Source organism: Telmatherina bonti (assembly GCF_933228915.1).
Source record: "Telmatherina bonti genome assembly, chromosome: 16".
Classification (NCBI taxonomy): domain Eukaryota; kingdom Metazoa; phylum Chordata; class Actinopteri; order Atheriniformes; family Telmatherinidae; genus Telmatherina; species Telmatherina bonti.
Genome location: NC_136614.1, coordinates 9,999,404 through 10,018,118, shown reverse-complemented (window position 1 = coordinate 10,018,118; position 18,715 = coordinate 9,999,404). Strand labels below are relative to the sequence as shown.

Sequence of the window (18,715 nt, the reverse complement as noted above, 5' to 3'; positions counted from 1 at the left end):
TGAAGTTGGTCTTTTTAACATGGGAGTCTATGGCGATTCGATGTGTTTTGGAGCCCCTAGTGGATGAAGGGGGAACTGCAGCTTTGTCACTTCCGCACCTGCTTAACTTTTAATCGCCGGCGGTTTCTGCTTGGTGGTATATCAGAGTTCATACTGTAAGGATAATCCACATTTATAGGATTTAAAAACCCAGTTTGACAGCTGCTGACGTCTCACTCTGTTCCTCCAGAATCTGATACGTGACTACAAAAGTTTCTGGTCTCATAGCTGGGATGGTTTTTTTTGTCCTGCGTAAGAAAAAGACAGCACATGACCTGTCATGTCATGTTCTTTACGTTTCCATTTCAGATTCCAAAACAGTCTAAAAAAAAAAAACCAACTAGCTGACCTACAAATGTTTGTGTAGTCTCTAAATTTACCACAACAAGAGGCAGAGATGGATTTTGTGTTGCATGTTGGTGCCTTTCACCCTCAGCTGCATCTCTTTGTTATTTTGTCTGATTCTATAATAAAGGTTTTATGTTTGCTGCTTCGGGTTTGTTGAATCAGCAGAGGACTTCCATGTGTACGCATGATGTTCTGCAAAATACCCAATAACAGAATATCAACTTCTGCATCCTTTTATAAGAAAATAAAACAAATCTGACTGTAGGTTTGGTTTTTTAACATCACTTTTATCACAGCAGCAGCTTTTATGATTTTAGAGAAGCAGATTTTGCATAGCTGTCAGTCAGTCAGTAAGCAGAAAAAAGACCAGTAGTTTGATCAGTTTGTTGTTCATCTCGTCAGATTAAATCTGCAGATCTTCCAGATGGACGAAACTAAAGTTTTAAGGATCTATTTTATTTCTACAGCTGCAGGTTTTAATAATCCTATTTTTTTTCCCTTTTTCTTTTCTTTCTTTATTTATTTATTTATTTATTTTGCGGTAACTGAAACAAAGAAATGGATATTACACAGAATCTTTAAATATATTGAACAAAGTTTAGTCAAATGTAAAACTTCAGGGCTTTAGAGTGCTGATCAATTTTGAGCGTTAGTTAATCGTATTTACAACAATGAATAAGTTAAAGAATGAACTTATTCATTGTTGTAAATGTCTGAGTTGAACAACAACAGTTATCTGGGCTTACCGTGCATCTCTGCAGATGTGCAGCAGCTGACACTAAAACTCTTTTAATTAAATAAGCAAAGAAAAAAAACATGCATCTGGGAACATATTTTATATTTACATTAAAAATCTTTCCTGGCAATCTGCACGACCATCAGGACAGTTCCAGGGTCCAGATCCGGATCCCTGAAATGGTCATTTTTATTCATTTATCAGGGTGTTTGATGTCAGTCTTCAGGTTTCTGGAGAAGCTCTGAAAACTGTCCTTTTCAGCTGTATGTTGGTGTCATGGTTTCATCAGGATTCACAAGTGATAACTGGGTCTATATAGGAAGCATTTTCAACTTTATTTTTTCTGTTAAAGCTTAATTATTCACCTCTAATAAAAATCTTCATCACTTTCTTGTTTGAAAGCCAACTAAAGTGACACTACTGGGAGCTATTTCTGTATTTACATGGAAGCCAACTCATGTGGAATAATATGTTGTCTTTTTACGGACTGATGCACAATGAAGTGATGTCAGGGGGGGAGTGTGTTCACACACTCAGAGGAACACAGAGTACAATATGTGCCCCGTACTCCCTCCTCTCTTCCCACCGGTGCCTTTTATCGCCTCAGCGAACCATTAATCCGCCCGGACAGCCTCAGTCCAGACTTCTACCCGGCTGGAAAGCAGAAAATGTCGCACGAGAAGAGGTGACATTTTATCATTTCGAGCTGTTTTTCACGACACCGCCGTTTTCCACACGAGACTCGTTTTTACGTAAGTACAGTGACCTTTTCACCATTCGTTCACTATTACTGGATTATTGTTCTAAAATGGCGAAAATCGCAGCGCTTTCATATGTTATCTTAAATCGACATTTTTAAAAGCTGTTCCGTATTCGCTAGTAGCTATATAAGACATTTTTAACATTTCGGGCTGACGTTTTGGATGTGAATCTATGGATGATGAGTTCAGTGTTTTCTGTCGGACGTATTTTAACGCCGTACCGGACCTATTGTAGTCCTCTGTTCAGTTAATCCTCGTATGTGAAGCCTGACAGCAGAATTAAAGGACTACAATTCCCAGCCCCAGAAACCGAGAGGTTGGAGGACATGGTGATGCGTTTGGTAATCCTCGGAAATTCTGACCAAAAATAAAAACCGTTGCAATGCGACGATTTAATCATAATAATAAATATTACATCATTCTGTGGTTACGAATAAGAGGACGCATTTTAAATTGTGATTTCATAGAGTTTAAACCCAATGAAGGTACGATATAAGTCAAAATAAAATGGTTTGTTAGCATTAATGTTTAATATCTCCAGTTGATTATAAACTAATGTATTATTATCCATAGTTGCAAATAACCTGACTTCTTTGTAAAGAGTGAACAAATTGTATTTGATTACATGACTTAGTTTAATTAGTTTTTGACGAAATTTAACATGTTTACTTTCAACGAGCCATTAAAGGCAGCATCAAGTTCGCGCTTAATTTTACGTATTTTTTACGTCATATTTAGGGGACACTAAGTGCGGTTTATTTTGGATTTTGGTCAGAAAATGTCTAAAATGTTAGTTTGTGATTTATGACCATATGCAGCCAAGCTGAAATATTAAAGATGGACTTTTATTCTGCGTGGAGAAGTAAGTTAATGTCAGCTCGATGTCTCACATTAACTGTACGGTGGATGTTTAGATTTAGTTTATTTTTAAATGGGCTAAAATCAGCTTGTGTTTGTTATCTGAATGAGCTTCTGAAAACGCCTCAAACAACTTATAAATAACAAATAACTTGTCCTTTGTCGATTATTATAAGATCTAATCGACGAATATACAGTAAAATTCACAAAACACACTTATAAAGTTTAAAGGGTTGTAATTTGCTGCGATGTTATTTTTCTTATTGTACTGAAATTTCTGCGAACTCATTGAAATTCATGAAGTTAAAACGTTTTAAGATCATTAAAGAAAAACGCCTTATTAATAATAAATATAGTAAATAAGGGAACGGCTAAAATAATATTAATTTCTTGTTTTCTTACGAATATCTGGCGTTTTGAATGATTATTGTCGTAAAAATTAATCTTAAAAAATTAACTTTTTTCCAGATATGTTGAGGATAAAATATCACTGATACAATAACTGGGAGCATAAAAGTATATTTTTATCTGTGTGCTTCACCTCTGTAATTTACCGTCAAACTTTATGAAGTTTGATTTGATATTTTTTTCTCAAATCTTACGGACAAGAATAAGAGAACACATGTTACATGTCCCAGACTTAATGACTGAATAAAAGTAATATTTCCCAAAGCTAAAACCAGATAATGTCGATAAGGTCACATTAACTGTACGGTGGATGTTTAGATTTACTTTATCTAAATACTCTAAATTTATCTAATTTATCTAAATAAAATCTTTTATGTCTGGATTTAGTTTATCATAAGATCTCATCTACAAATATACAGTAAAATTCACAAAACACTTGTTAGCTTAAAGGATTGTAATATGCTGCGATGTTATTTTTCTTATTCTGCAAAAAATCCACAAATTTATTGAAATAATTTCTAAATCATGAAGTTGAAACGTTTTAAGATCATTAAAAAAAAAAAAAAATCTTATTAATGACAATTTCTTGTTTTCTTACAAATATCTGGCGTTTTGGATTATTAGTGTTGTAAAAATTAATCTTACAATAACTTGTTTCCAGATATGTTGAGGATAAAATATCACTGAGACAGTAACAGGGAGAATAAAAGTATATTTTTATCTGTGTGCTTCACCTAAATGTGTTTTTACTTTACGCTGTAATTTACCGTCAAACTTTATGAAGTTTGATTTGATATTTTTTTTCTCATATCTTGCAAACAAGAATAAGAGAACACATGTTACATGTCCCAGACTTAATGACTGAATAAAAGTAGTAATTCCCAAAGCTAAAACCAGATCATTTTCCGTGTTTATCTGTACATGAACGTTTCTATTCTCTGCCTCCAGACAACTCATGTTGCTTCGCCAGCTGAGTTCTGTCTGCTCCTCCTTCTGTCCTCGAGGCCATCCTGTCATCTCCCAGGCCGGCTTCAGGAGCCTCCTTGCCTCCTCCTTCTGCTCCCAGTTCATCCCCACTCTTCATCCATGGTGGTCTGTTCAGGGGCTTCCACCCTGGCCTCCTCGACTCCTCCGCTCCCACCCATCAGCCCATCGAATTTTCCGTCTCCATCCTCTGAACTTCCGCCCTGCTGACATCAGTAGCTGCAGCTGTTTATTCCACACTGCTGAAGGACACATGATGGAGCGCTCTGATCGAGACAGAGAGCCTCCAAACAAACGGAAGAAGAGTGGAGAGGAAGGACACGGAGGACCACCAAAGGCAACGGGAGGCAAGGAGTCAAAGAGGGAGCACCATCGACCGGATTCCAGGAAGGACGGCGGCCTTCCAACAAATCACCACTTTAAAGATGGAAGTCGAGACGGAGCCAGAAATGATGCAGAGAAAGCCGTCGGCAGAGAGACGGACGCAGAAAGGAATAAAACCGGGAAGGTCTGGTGGAGAAAAGATGACAGGGAAAGAAATCCAAGTCAACATCCTGCAGGTTCCAGGACTCACATTCCCAAGTTAAAACCGGAGATGCATCCAGGTTCAGACCACAAACCCAGACCGTTGAAAGGGAGGGGCGCCGAAGAGCAGAGCGGGGTGCAGAGGAGCGCAACGGGACCACCAGAACCAGCAAGGGATGGAGGGAAGTGGACAGGGCCTCCCCCCAAGGCTTCCAGCCCCTCTCCCCCCTCTCACCACCCAAACCCGTGGCAGGTAGTCGGAGCAAACAGACCGCCCCCCCCACCTAGAACCTCGCCGCCTGTCAAACGTAAGCTGAGTTTCTGGCGTTGTCTCAAGTTTCTGTCAAATCCTTTCGTTTCACGTCAAATAAACCTGAAGATTTCATCCAAAGTCATCTTTTCCTTCTTCTTCTCCTTCTCCTCTTCCTCCGTCAGCTCTTCGGAGGCACTGGGAGGTCTGCAGTGCTGAACCACATCCTCCCGGGGACAGCGCAGTGTTTGACTTCTCGGTGATGTCCTACAACATCCTGTCTCAGGAGCTGCTGCAGGACAACGCCTACCTGTACCGCCACTGTGACCCCGCCATCCTGCCCTGGGACTACCGGCTGCCCAACCTGCTGGCTGAGATCCAGCAGCACGATGCCGACGTAAGCGCATGAGACGGAGGAGAAGATGGCAGACGAGCTGCGTTTTCAGTGTGAAGTAACAGAAGTGTGTGTCTTTTAGATCCTGTGTCTCCAGGAAGTGCAGACGGACCACTACGAAAACCAGATCAAACCTGCTCTGCAGGCTCGAGGTACTGTTTGGTCCTTGTGTGGAGCCATGTGTTCTTGTGAGGATTTAAAACCTTTCGCTTGTCGCCGCCTTCAGGCAGACCTTCCAGGATCTTTCCTAAAGTTCACACTTGGTTTTTAAGGCTCAGGATGGAACCAGGTCTGGTTCAGGCGGCTCATAGAGAAGCTGTTAGAGGCCTTGTGGATCCAGTCGCCGTCATACGTTTCAGTCTGCTGACATTTCATGCAGATTAGTTCCTGAAGTGAACATTTAAGTTGGAAATGGTACGTCCCCCCCCCCCCCCCCCCCGTGCTCCGACTCCGAATAAGCTGCTGAAAGTGGACAGATGGCTGATAAAACACCCCTTTAGTTCTTCACCCTGCTTATTTTCCCTTCAGCATCAGAACCTGGATCTTCACATCTGTTGGATGTGCAGCAGAAAGGTGGACTTCAGTCCTCTCCGTCATCCTGAGCCAGACTTCACATCTTCCTCCAAGCAGCCGGACTTGGTTGGAATATTTTGTCTTTAGCAACAAATTTTTGTTTCTCAAAATGTCTGCATTTGTGCCTCATTTTGAGTTCAGTTTAAAAAAAAGTGCGAGTTGTGATCCTCAAAACTTACCTGAACAAAAAAAACCTGTTTAAAACGGATCTTTGGGGTGTTTGTTTCCAGCAGCTTGTTAGAAAGACTTTCCTTCATTTGTTTAATTTCCTCTACTAAAGATGCTGAAAGTGGAACCTGCTGCAGACTATCTCAGCACGGTGTGCGATGGGAGGAAACAGCAGGACAAAAGAAGAGTCAGGACCAAAACCGATGAACAGGATCTGACAGTGATGAAGAAATGGGGACAAGTCCAGCAAATTCCTGAACCAGGACCTGGCAGATGCATCTAGACCAGGGGGGTCAAACTCCAGTCCTCGAGGGCCGGTATCCGTCAGGTTTTTGTTGTTTCCCTTCACCAACGCAGCTGATTCGGATCAAATGCATCCAGCAGCTTCTTGTCAACCTGTTTTTAAGTTTCGGTCAGGTGTGTTGGAGCATGGAGACCACAAAAACCTTCAGGATACCGGTCCTCGAGAACTGGAGTCTGACACCTGTGATCTAGACCTTCAGTAGATCCCCCTACAGTTCACCAAAGCCTCATCAGAAATAGTCTCCGTGGAAACGTGGCCGTCAAAGAGCCGTTCTAAAGGAAGAGAAACCGAGAAAAAGGCAGAGGTGTGTCACGTGACAGAAGAACTGGACTGAAGATCCGAAGCAGCAGGTCTGATAGAGGGATGTGGACTGAAAACCAGTGGAAACGGTCTGATGCAGGGACCAGTCCTCAGCACTGCTGAAGCTGTTCTGGATCATCAGAACAGAAAACAGTGTGGCCCTGAAACATCACAGCAATACAAACAGGCGATTATTTACACACCACATTTATAGTCGCACATGAAGACATTATTTACTCACTTTTAAAACTTTTTCCACACATATCCTGCTTTTCATCCGTTTCCTGTGGTGGAGTACGTTGCACCGCATCGGAGTAAAGTCCAGACAAAAACCAACCAAAGCAGCAAGACTTCTGCTGCAGCGTTTGTGTTGTGGCTAATTCTGATGTGTGGATTTGAATTGCTCTGACACCTCAGGGCCACCGTAGAGAACGGAAGAAAAGGCAGAAACGTTTAAGGAAGAGCTTTGGAAAAACAAAGAAGAAGCCTGGAGAACGATTCCTGACGAATGCTTTTATAAAGAACCGGTTGGGACTTCAGTCTGCTGCACGTTCCTGCAGCTGAAACCGATATTTTAGTTATTATTCACATCATATCAGCCAGATGTAAACTTCTGTCTGTTTAAAAATCTGTTTTTAATCTTTGTTCCGGGATTATGTTTGTTAGCTTGTGGAAAAAGCACATTAATAAACAGGGAAAGAAAAGTGGAAATTTTACCACCATGTTGTGCATGTGCGCGTGTGTGTGTGTGTGTGTGTGTTAGGATACCACTGCGAGTTTAAGAAGCGAACGGGAAGGAAACCAGACGGCTGTGCGGTTGTCTTTAAAACCTCCCGCTTCTCCCTCCTCTCCACCAATCCCGTTGAGTTCTTTCGCCATGGCGACGCCCTCCTCGACCGGGACAACGTGGGATTGGTTGTTCTGCTGCAGCCTAACAACAGCGTCAGCCAGTCAGACCCGTCTTCCTTCATCTGCGTCGCCAACACTCACCTCCTCTACAACCCTCGCCGGGGCGACATCAAGCTGGCTCAGCTGGCCATCTTATTGGCTGAGATAAACCGTCTGTCCCGCCTCCCTGATGGATCAGCCAATCCGGTTGTGCTTTGTGGGGATTTTAACTCGGCGCCACGCAGCCCGCTGTACCGCTTCATGACGACAGGCTGCCTGGAGTACGAAGGGCTGCAGATCAGCATGGTGAGACGCTGTTGATCCGCCATGTGACATCATTTCTCTGCTTTATGACATGCTTAATGTTGCATCTCGCCCAGCTCACCTCGTTTTATCTGTTGTTACAGGTATCAGGTCAGGATAGCAGCCCCAGAGGTCAGCGACTCCTCACGCATCCCATCTGGTCTCACACTTTGGGAATCAACCATCAGTGTCAGTATGAGAGCAGACTGAGAGCTGAGGCCCCTCCCACCAGCGCCACAGGTGGGTCTCACCTGCAGCATCAGGACCACGTCCGCACAAGCAGCACAACTTTAGTCCAGGCGACCTGAGTCCAGGCGACTCGACTGCAAGAGACTTTAGTCCAGGAGACTTGAGTGCAAGTTCCAGTTTGTGTATGTGGAGTTGGAACTGCGGAGCCCGACTGCAGTTCTGCTGTAGTGCTGCGTAGCCTGAGGGCGGAGCGGCCATAGCACTGCGTAGCCTGTTGGCAGCATGGCCGTAGTGCTGCGGAACCTGACGACGGCGCAGCCGTAGTGCTGCAGAGCCTGACGACGGTACGGCCATAGTGCTGCGGAGCCTGACTGCGGCGTTGCCTTAGTGCTGCGGAACCTGACGGCGGCACAGCCGTGGGGCTGCAGAGCCTGACGGCGATGTGGCCGTAGTGCTGCGAAGTCTGATGACGGCGATGTGGCCGTAGTGCTGCGGAGCCTGACTGCGGCGCGGCCATAGTGCTGTGGAGCCTGACGGTACGGCCATAGTGCTGCGGAGCCTGACTGCGGCGTTGCCTTAGTGCTGTGGAACCTGACGGCGGCACAGCCGTGGGGCTGCAGAGCCTGACGGCGATGTGGCCGTAGTGCTGCAAAGTCTGATGACGGCGATGTGGCCGTAGTGCTGCGGAGCCTGACTGCGGCGCGGCCATAGTGCTGTGGAGCCTGACATCGGGCAGAATCCTTCCTGCCGTTCCTGCACTTTGACTGATGTATCAATGTTTTGGTCAGATTTTAGTTTTTTCCGCTGAGCTTTAAAACTGAAACTTTGTCTCTGTCAGCTGTCGAAGGAGGAATCTCTAATCTGACTGTCGAGGATCTCGCCAGCAGAGCCGCCACCGCTGCCGCTAACAGGTAACGCATCGTCTTTTACTGGTTTTCTCCGTCAGACTGAAACAGTCACTGAGTTGTAAGGTGAAACATGTGGCAGCAGAAATCTAATTGAGCGAAATGGGCCTTTAAACGAAGGAATCCTGCAGGAAAATTTAGATTATTCAGCATCAGTTCTTTGAAATCAGAATCAGCTTTATTTGTCATTGAGCAAATTGTGTTCGGCACAACGCCATTATTCCAGTACAACCCGTCCAAGATTATACAAAATAACATACATGTGAGATAAACAGGCAGACTGAGGCAGCAGACATGAAAGCGGCGCACCTTTTTATGGAGAATGAGGAAAAGATGACACGAGGAAGGATGGGTGGGTGTTAAAAAAAGAAGTATTTCTACATTTCCCCTAAAAGGGGAAAGATAAAGATGAGACATAAAAACCACCTCTAAACAAAAAAGCACATAATCAGACAGTTACAACATCAAGGAACAAATGGGAGGGGGGGGTGATCTCCAAGACGGCCAACTGAGGTCGCAGCCAAGCCAAGAGGTGTGTCCATCCAACTCGCCATCCGTGAGTTGAGGGAGGGGCAAGGTCTGGAGAAAGCAGTGAAAGATAGATGTGTAACAGTGAGTGAGTCTGTAACTATCCCCCAGTTCATCTCTGCCACCTGCTGATGTAAATGGGCCTTGAGAGCTGAGTTCAGTTCAACCTCCGGCGGTAAAAAGTGAAGCCGATGTGGAAGTGCATAAAACTGCAGTTCCCCCTTCATCCACTAGGGGCTGCAAAACAGAGCGAATCCCCATAGACTCCCATGTTAAAAAGACCAACTTCACAGCAGAAATAAACATGTTTACAGCAGAAATAAACATGTTTACAGCCTGGTATAAATGAACATTTTAGGTTTAATAGGTCAGGTTTACCTTCATGACAACTGTGGGGGGGGGGTGGATTTTTTTTAAGTCCTCCGTTTCGAAGTAACCTCGAAATTCTGCATACTTAGGGCGTGTCCTTTTGATTGACAGGTACCCGATATCCCGCTTAGAGTGAGAGGAATGTAGAACAATTTCTTCAGACAGCATAACATTCCAGGAGATTTTATAACCAGCCTGCAAGACCAGTGCAGGGACCCAGATTCAGATAACAGCTTTGTTTTGGGTCAAGCCAAGCTTCGTTTGTCTCAGGTTTGAGTCCTTAGTGGTCTCAGTCGGACTCCGAAACAAGGTGTCAGTTTCCACCAAACCGAGCATCAGCTTCTCCAAGGTGTTTCCCGCCACACGGAGGAGCTCCAGGACCACAACCAGTTCACCAGTTTGGGCCAGAGTGGCATCCAGTTTATCCAGCTCTGTCACCGCATGAGTTCAAGTGCTGCTAGTTGCTCGGCATAGTCCATCACAGATCTTCCAAAATGTGCGACACACCAGGAAACTGCACACCAAACAGCAGAAACATATAATATACCAGTTGTGTAGAAATCCTCCACAGAAAGAGGCGGCGGGGCAGAGTGGGAACGGGAGGGAAACAGCATCCGAAAACCCGAAAGATTCACATTGTCACCGTTTGGATTCAATCCTGAGGAGTAAAAACACAGAACAGAGTCTTAACCAACACACACACACACACACTCACTGAACGTGTGTGTGTGTGTGTGTGTGTGTGTCCGTGCAGTGCGAGGATCGAACACAGCCTGGGGCTGCAGTCGTCCTATAAACACCACCTGATGCCCGACCGCAGACCTGAGATCACCACCTGTCACTCACGCACGGCGCTGACGGTGGACTACATCCTGTACAGCCCCGGTACGCACACACACACACACACACACACACACACACACACACACACACACACAAATGCTGGTTCTGGTGCGATCCAGTGTTGACGTGATGCTTTATGTTACAAAGCTGCTGCCATCTCCGTCTCCAGTCCTCGGAGCTACGGACCTGCAGGTTTTAGATGTTTCCTGATGACGACACACCTGATAAAAACAACTGATTTAAAGCAGGCGTGTTGCAGCAGGGAAACACCTAAAACCTGCAGGACAGAATCTGATCTCTGTGGGGAAGCTGGACTCCGTTCCAGCGGGTCACCCTGGTTCAGCACTCATCATGTTGCTAGGGTAACGCTGTCAATCAGACCCTTCATGTAAATCTGGACACATCCGATCATCAATAAGTTTTCTGTTTCTGCTTCAGTCAGTCGTACGTATGAACATTACTGACATCCATGAAGCGTGTTTTTATGGCGTGTATGAGGACACAGAAGGTGATGAGATGGACTGTTTGATGCTGCTGCAGGTTTTTTATCAGTTGTTCACAATTTACAGCCAAAAACAGACAAATGTAGACGGAGAAACTTCATGTCTACGTTCGTATCAGCTGATGTTTCCATCTGCTGCTTCAGAGGTCGATAGTTCACCGATGGTTTCGTCAACCATGCGTTCACGACAGATGGGTAACTGGAATTTCCAACTTCTGACTGGTTTCTAAGGGAATTTAATGCAGTCAGAAGTTAAATTAGCTTATCAAGGGGAGGGCTGGGCCTTTAATCGATTTAATAGATTAATTAGAATTTACTGTTTATGAAGATTTATTTATGAATTTTTATGAAAATTAGATTTTTTTTTGTTTGTTTTTTGTCCCGCCAGCACCTTTTGGGCTTCCGTAGATCATAGTGACATCAGCGCACTCCTGCTGGTTTCCCACAGAACCGCATAAACACCAACATGGCAGCAAAGTAGAGCTTGTTCCAAAACAAAGGAAACTTTAACTTTTATTTCCTCATTCCCAAAGTGGGAAATTATTTTGGTTATTTATTGTCAAAATACCCTAAAAAAAAAAAAAAAAAAGCAACTATTTTTCTTCCAAGTAGAGGAACTTTTATTTATTAATTTAGTTTTTTTATGTTAGTGTTGAGAAAAGCTCAGAGTTGACCATAAACCCAACGAGTCTATCGACGGCAGTCAGTCAGCATCAGGAAAGCTCCACGTGTAGAAGTCCCAGTCTTTTCTGTGTGAGTTTGCCTTCCGTACACAGATCGCATGAATGATTTGTCAAGAAATAAAGTTACACAGGTGAAGTAAGGTCTCTTCTTAATGTATGAAAAACTAGCTGACTGTGGAGAAACACTGAGTGCAAACATGTTGTGTTTCATGTTCATTGTTGGCAGTGGCAGCAGCTTTACAAGCTTGTTTAGTTGCACTTTAAATCCAGGTAAACTCCGAGGCTGACTGCAATAAACGCGTTTTTATAAAAGAATCACTTTTACAATTAAAACTGGAAATCAGATTTGGTTTAAAAAGTTGCAGATTTTATTTTGAGGCCATATCGCCCGTCGCTGATCATGGCATAAAACATGACATGACGTCGAACACGCAACGTCTCTGTCTTCATTGCAGGACGTTTTTTTCTTGTTACTGAAACTTCCTCATTAAAACAGGAAATAAACTAAATGCATGAGATCATGGAACAACTTACTCGTCTCATTAGAGCTGAGACTTTTATCACGTTGTTCCTTCATAAGCTCAGAAAATGTATTGTTTTGTAAACAATTATCCACCTTCTGCTGCTTGTTTTGGTCCACGCTGCATCATTTGATGAGGTAAAAACTGATCAATTCTTTTGATTTCATGTTTCCTGCTTCGTTTTCACCTCCGTTCAGCAGGAAAACATGACAAGGTGTAAATAAAGTTTTATTTAAAGCCTCCATCGGTCTCAGCTGCTGCTTCGTTTCCTCTCTTCTCCACCAGATTTCAACACAACGCGTTCACGTCCGTGTGGGCGGGGCCTCCAGCTGCTGCGCAGGCTCTCATTGGTTGGCCAGGCTGAGCTGGAGGAGGTCAACGGATTGCCCAATCAGCATCACTCGTCTGACCATCTTCCTCTCCTCGCCTGTTTCCGCCTCCGCCGCTGACCTTCGCTCATCACATCAACTTCCATCAGCCAATCAGAGGAGCTTCTGTGGCGGCCAGAGCGCGAACTGATGAGAATATTATTCCCTTTTCTTCATAAAGATGACAGAAGAGCCGAACGTCCGATTGGCTTAGGACTAAATAATCTGACTGATGCCGACGTTGGAGGCTGCAGGTGGAAATCAAAACACGGAGAAAAGCTTTGTAACGGTCCTGAAAAACTTCCTGTTTAATGTTTAACAAAGGAATATTTTCTCTTCTTTCTGCCGTGTCGAAGGAAAATTCAGCATGAGCTGCAGGGACGATGACATCTCGACGATGTCATGACGACGTCACGTCCTGATGTGCTGCTTATCCGAACGTCCCTCCGGTGTTTCCAGTTTACTAAAATAAACCGTAAGAAAATAAAATGCAACCAAATTCATCTCCATAAACAGATCGAAGGGATTTTGGGTCTAATTTGTGTTTAAAGCAAGATAAAGATGTAAAATATAATTATTTAAACCCTCGTTTTCATCAGTAACGCTGCGGCAGCTCCGAGGGGGACACGGTTGTCCTCTGAGGGCGGTCCCAAGCCCGGGTACGTGTAGAGGGTCATCGGGCGTAAAACGTGCAGATTCACCCGAGCGATGTTTCACTATGGCGACGCCTCCATGGTTGGACAAGCTGAAAGGGAAACAACTTGTTTTCATGAGTAAACCATCACCTCACTGTTCCTACTGGTCCCAGTTGCTTTTTTTTACTTTGCTTCAGACTTGAAGTCTTTAATTAAAATATTTAAATCCAGTTTTTAAAGCTGAACTTTGACACTGCGGCTGATTGAAACGGTTACCATGGTGATGCGAGCATCCAGAGGAAAACACAGTGAGATCGTGCCAAATGACATCTCTAACGATCCTGAACCGTTCATAACTCGTCCTGTTAGACACGATGACCTGCTGATCCGCTGCTTTTTACCTGAAGACAGAAAACGTCTCTGCTGGTGCTTCAAACTGCATTATCATAATTATCATTTTAATACAAACCTTCATCGGTGATCATCCTCTGCCTGTTTATAGTGGAATTAAAGGAGCAGGACGTATATTTTTAACATTTTATTTGCCAGTTTTGGGAAAGTTTACAATTTGTAAATAAATAATTTCTATTTTTAAACGTGTCTGCTGATTGTTTAGTCATGGTTTTCTGGATTTTGATCCACAACCTGCAAGTTTTCAGTGTTTCCCAGCTCCAACACACCTGATTGGAAATTAATGAGTCATTGTGCAGAATGTGAGTGCCTGTTGGCTCTTGGGATGCTGATGCAAACTTTTCTCATCAATAACCTGCTAAAGTTTATGAAACCTCTTTATCGATATCAATATTCATACTTTTTACCCCTCAAAGTCAAATCTGCATTGTACAATGTATTAATATTTATATAATTAGATATTTATAATTATATATAATATTATTATATTATATTATAATTATATACATATTATATATTATATTATTATATAATAATTGCAAAGAGCCATACGGATGTAAATAAAACTAATGAACATCAATAACTGGAATAAAAGCTTTTAATTCATTTTACCGATCAGTAAGTAAAATGTCCATTGAGATATGTAACAATCTAAAATATTTAAGCAATTGATTAATATGATTATTCACATTTATTACATGGAAAATAAACATTTAAAAGCAACATAATGTAACACACAATAAGTAGGGATTAAACGACGAGGAGCCGTGCATTAAACGGTTATAATGCACAGTGAAGAGTGTAAAACACCCAGATGTGCCGCGGAGTGCATTATAAACGTGTAATGCACAGCTCCTCGTTTAATCTGCTTAGACCGCGGTCTCACACAGGAAACATTTTATAACAAATTTTTATTTCTTTTTACAAAACTTGCTAAATATGCTGAAGTATAGGAAGTATTTTATGTTGGCCTTGATGTACTTTTTATGCTAAACAACCGTTGTGAAGGTACAGCGCATTTCTCTCATTCACCTGTGAGAGACAGCTGATCTGAACCAGTTGATTAACACGTTGCTATGGTGACGCCATAGCAACGCCATATTACAGTGATTTAACTCGCCAAACTACGTGTTCGTATATAGGAAATAAATGCAGCCAGTTGTCACTGGAATTATCACTGACCATGGTAAAATGTGTTAAACTCAGATATGAAAACTTCATCATCATCACTAACAGCCGCATCATCATGACATCTGATTGGCTGCCATGATCATGTGACTCAGAAAGAAAACACCGATGATGAGCTGCACGTGGGATTTTATTTCCTACAAATCTGAGAAGTGAAAACTAAAGATATTTTCATCTCGATACGTAAACAAGTATTCTGTTCAGTATTTTGACCAGCAGATATCTCCGTATCGACTCCAGATCACCAATAAGACCAGCTCTAGTTGAATCAGGTGTGTGCAGGGAAACATGGAAAACTTGATTACCAGGGGTCTCCATCCCTGGTCTAAATGGATGACTTCCTTCGATGAGGTCTCTGCCAAGGCTATTCATAACTTTATAGACAGATTTTCTACGATCAGCGAAGTGTTGAGGAGGCATGGAAGCTGGTTTTCCCCATGGACATGTTCCAGTCACGCCCCTCTGGGAGGAGACCCGAAGGAAGACCAAGGACATGCTGGAGGAGGGAAGTCTGGGCGTCATTGCTTAGGCAGCTGCCCCAGAAATCTGAACCAGGGTAAGTGAATGAATGGAGGGCCTCGTCAAGCCTTAAACTGAATGTAAGCCAGTCTTGACTGGGAGCGTTTTTTTTCATCTTCTGTAGCCTTTACATGAGTTATTTGGTCTGTTTTCACAGCATGTGATGTGATTATATAAATTCTCATGTAGCAAACAGAGCAGTGCCACCGACAACCACTGGGGCAGTTGATGTGTGGCCTGCGAAAGGAACAGAGAAAAGGAAGAGGATGCATGGCTGCACAGACCACTGCCGTCTATTGCACTGCCTCTGAGAATCTACAACCTCGTGATCTCCTCCACTGCCACCATGTGTGATTTTTGTGATTTCCATCTGAATTAGATGATATGTCTGATTCTTATTTCCTAAAACGGATGTTAGAATGAACTCCGCGCTGCCCTCTGGTGGATATGTTGTATAACAGCCATGCCAACATAAAGGACACGTGAGTTATGAGGAACATACATGCATAAAGGCAGCATAAATGAGTTTGTACTGACTCTCCTGGTCATCTCCTCTGAATCTTTCTCACTTTGACAGACATCTGGTCACCATTACAGGTCGAAACCTGCAGAATTAAGCCGCTGTTGTTCCTGCGTTCTCACCAAGCACTTCCCTCTGAGAAAACCAGCTGATTGCCAACAAGACGTTTCAACATGACACTGTATGTGTTGCGAAATCTGCCTGCAAAGGAAAAATTGAACCAATCAATATTCTCATTAAATGGATCAGGACAACCTGAAGAGGAGACATTTTTGGTTACATTTTACTACAGAATTCATACAGAGGCAACAGTTCTAAGATATTTTATTAAATTAAGATCTTTGTAAGAAGAATGTTGGTGTAAACCTTGACCCAACATGTTTGTGTTAAACAACTCGCTATAAGTTACAAGCTGTTCTCAACGATTCTCTGACATGACTGTGACGGTTGGAGACGACGTCACTTTGCCTTGTGAAGATTATAAAGAATTTAATGATAAATGCCAACATAAAGGACACGTGAGTTATGAGGAACATACATGCATAAAGGCAGCATAAATGAGTTTGTACTGACTCTCCTGGTCATCTCCTCTGAATCTTTCTCACTTTGACAGACATCTGGTCACCATTACAGGTCGAAACCTGCAGAATTAAGTTGTTCCTGCGTTCTCACCAAGCACTTCCCTCTGAGAAAACCAGCTGATTGCCAACAAGACGTTTCAACATGACACTGTGTGTGTTGCGAAATCTGCCTGCAAAGGAAAAATTGAACCAATCAATATTCTCATTAAATGGATCAGGACAACCTAAGATATTTTATTAAATTAAGATCTTTGTAAGAAGAATGTTGGTGTAAACCTTGACCCAACATGTTTGTGTTAAACAACTCGCTATAAGTTCCAAGCTGTTCTCATCAGGGCACAAACCACATGTCCGTTTAGATGCTGCATGTCAGCCGCATTCACACCAAACACTTCCTTTTTCTTTTTTATGCTCTTCAGAAGTGAAGTGATGAAACAGCCGGTTTTAGACGACAAATTGATCATATCAGTTATTTCCAGTAACAGAAAGACTCTGGTTTCCGAAGCTGGATGCAAACTAGATTGATGCAAGACAACATCAAATAACATGTTTATTCCCTTTTTTCACTGTTTTTAGTCAGGACTTTTAGACACATTAGTTTTTGCAGATTAGTCTCGGTTTGGTGTAAAATACTGAAATGATTCTAAACATTTACATAGAAAGAGAGAAGTAGTCCTGAGTTTCCTGCATAAAAAGCGTCTGAGGTGACGATGAGGAGGAGGCGTGGACCACAGGAAGTAGAAACCACATTTATCTATCACACCTTCTGCTTCAGACACTTTGAGAGTCGACAGCGAGAGAACAAGTCCCAGAAAACAAGAGGAGAGAAAAATGTTTGGATTAAATCGTCTTCACTTCTCTCTGCTTCTGACATGGATGCTTTCATTTACAGGTAAGGAAACATCACGTTTATTCTAAACAGAAAGAAAGACGACATTTATTTACCTGCCACAGACGTTTCATGTGGGATTTTAACCATCATTCTCATCACATGCTACATCATATCTGACACATTTTCTGGCTTTTTATCCAGATCTGAGTTTTCCATGCATCATTTTATGTGTTCAGATGAAACTCTGGATGTTTCTGCTTAGAGGAAGTTTACAGGTGGAGGTGTGGATCCTTCACAGGACATGATGTTCACTGACATGCAGAAAATGATTAGTCTGCTCTCAACTTATTTCATGAGACCAGGATGTTTTAACATGATGACTTTATTCTTCAAACATGGATCTAAAATAAAGAAGAAAGTCTGAACAGAACTTTGTTTTTGTTTTTCTCTCATTTTCAGCAGAAACTCGACGATTCTCTGACATGACTGTGACGGTTGGAGACGACGTCACTTTGCCTTGTGAAGATTATAAAGAATTTAATGATAAATGTAAAAGTACTACATGGCTGTACAGTGGCTCAAGTCGTGCAGTCCCACTGTTTGAACATGGGATGGTTAAAAATCAGACTGCATCTAAATCAGACAGACTGAGTGTTTCAGCAAAATGTTTGCTGGTTATAAAGAAGGTCACAGTGGAGGATGCTGGTCTTTACACCTGCAGACAGTTTGACTCATCAGGACCTCCAGTTACAGACTCTTCTGTCCGTCTGTCTGTTACTAACGGTGAGTATTTCCATCATGTTGTTTCATCTTTCAGTGTCTCATTAAAATACTGTGAAATATTCCAGTAATGATGGAGGCAGTGAAGAAGTTTCATGGAGAGACTCTGACATGGTGACATTATGTTGCTCTGTGACACATGGAGGCTGGAAACTCATGACCTCATTGATAAAACACTACGGCGCCACTTTCCTGTCACAAGACAACACTGTAATGATTATGGATCAGTAAACTGATCAGGTAGAGTCATGGTTCATCTCTTTTCTTTCTTCCTGTCTCACCTCGGCACAAAGCTGCAGGACTGATGTCACAAGATGGTGAAGCGAACAAAAACATCGTCACTTCTCACCAGTAGTTCACATCAAATTTAACAAATTATGGACTGGAAGTTGAGTTTGGAAAGGTAATCATTCATAAAAACTAATTAGTCCCAAATTTTCCGAGATTAAAATATGAACATGATGAAGAAAATCAATGGTGGAAAAAAGTCCTGAGCAGTTTG

At 42.7% G+C, this 18,715-nt stretch overlaps 1 protein-coding gene across 2 annotated transcripts; it reads left to right on the top strand.

Moving 5' to 3' along the window:
- Positions 1-1,742: 1,742 nt before the first annotated feature.
- angel2 (angel homolog 2) lies at positions 1,743-13,897 on the top strand. Of its 2 annotated transcripts, none has more exons than XM_079255959.1 (9): positions 1,743-1,875; positions 4,099-4,967; positions 5,095-5,306; positions 5,386-5,455; positions 7,412-7,842; positions 7,944-8,079; positions 8,867-8,939; positions 10,585-10,715; positions 12,665-13,897. In XM_079255959.1, the coding sequence occupies exons 2-9, from the start codon at positions 4,106-4,108 to the stop codon at positions 12,826-12,828; spliced, it is 2,079 nt and encodes a 692-aa protein (XP_079112085.1). In that variant the 5' UTR covers positions 1,743-1,875; positions 4,099-4,105; the 3' UTR covers positions 12,829-13,897. The 2 variants fall into 2 exon arrangements, with proteins under 2 accessions (XP_079112085.1, XP_079112084.1); XM_079255958.1 differs by lacking the exon at positions 1,743-1,875 and adding an exon at positions 2,629-2,746.
- The last annotated feature ends 4,818 nt before the right edge of the window (positions 13,898-18,715 follow it).

Coding starts and splice junctions, on each gene's coding strand:
- angel2 (XM_079255959.1), top strand. CDS start 4,106: ATGTTGCTTCGCCAGCTGAGTTCTGTCTGCTCCTCCTTCTGTCCTCGA. Junction 8,080..8,866: donor CCCTCCCACCAGCGCCACAG/GTGGGTCTCACC, acceptor TGTCTCTGTCAG/CTGTCGAAGGAGGAATCTCT. Junction 10,716..12,664: donor CTACATCCTGTACAGCCCCG/GTACGCACACAC, acceptor CTTCTCCACCAG/ATTTCAACACAACGCGTTCA.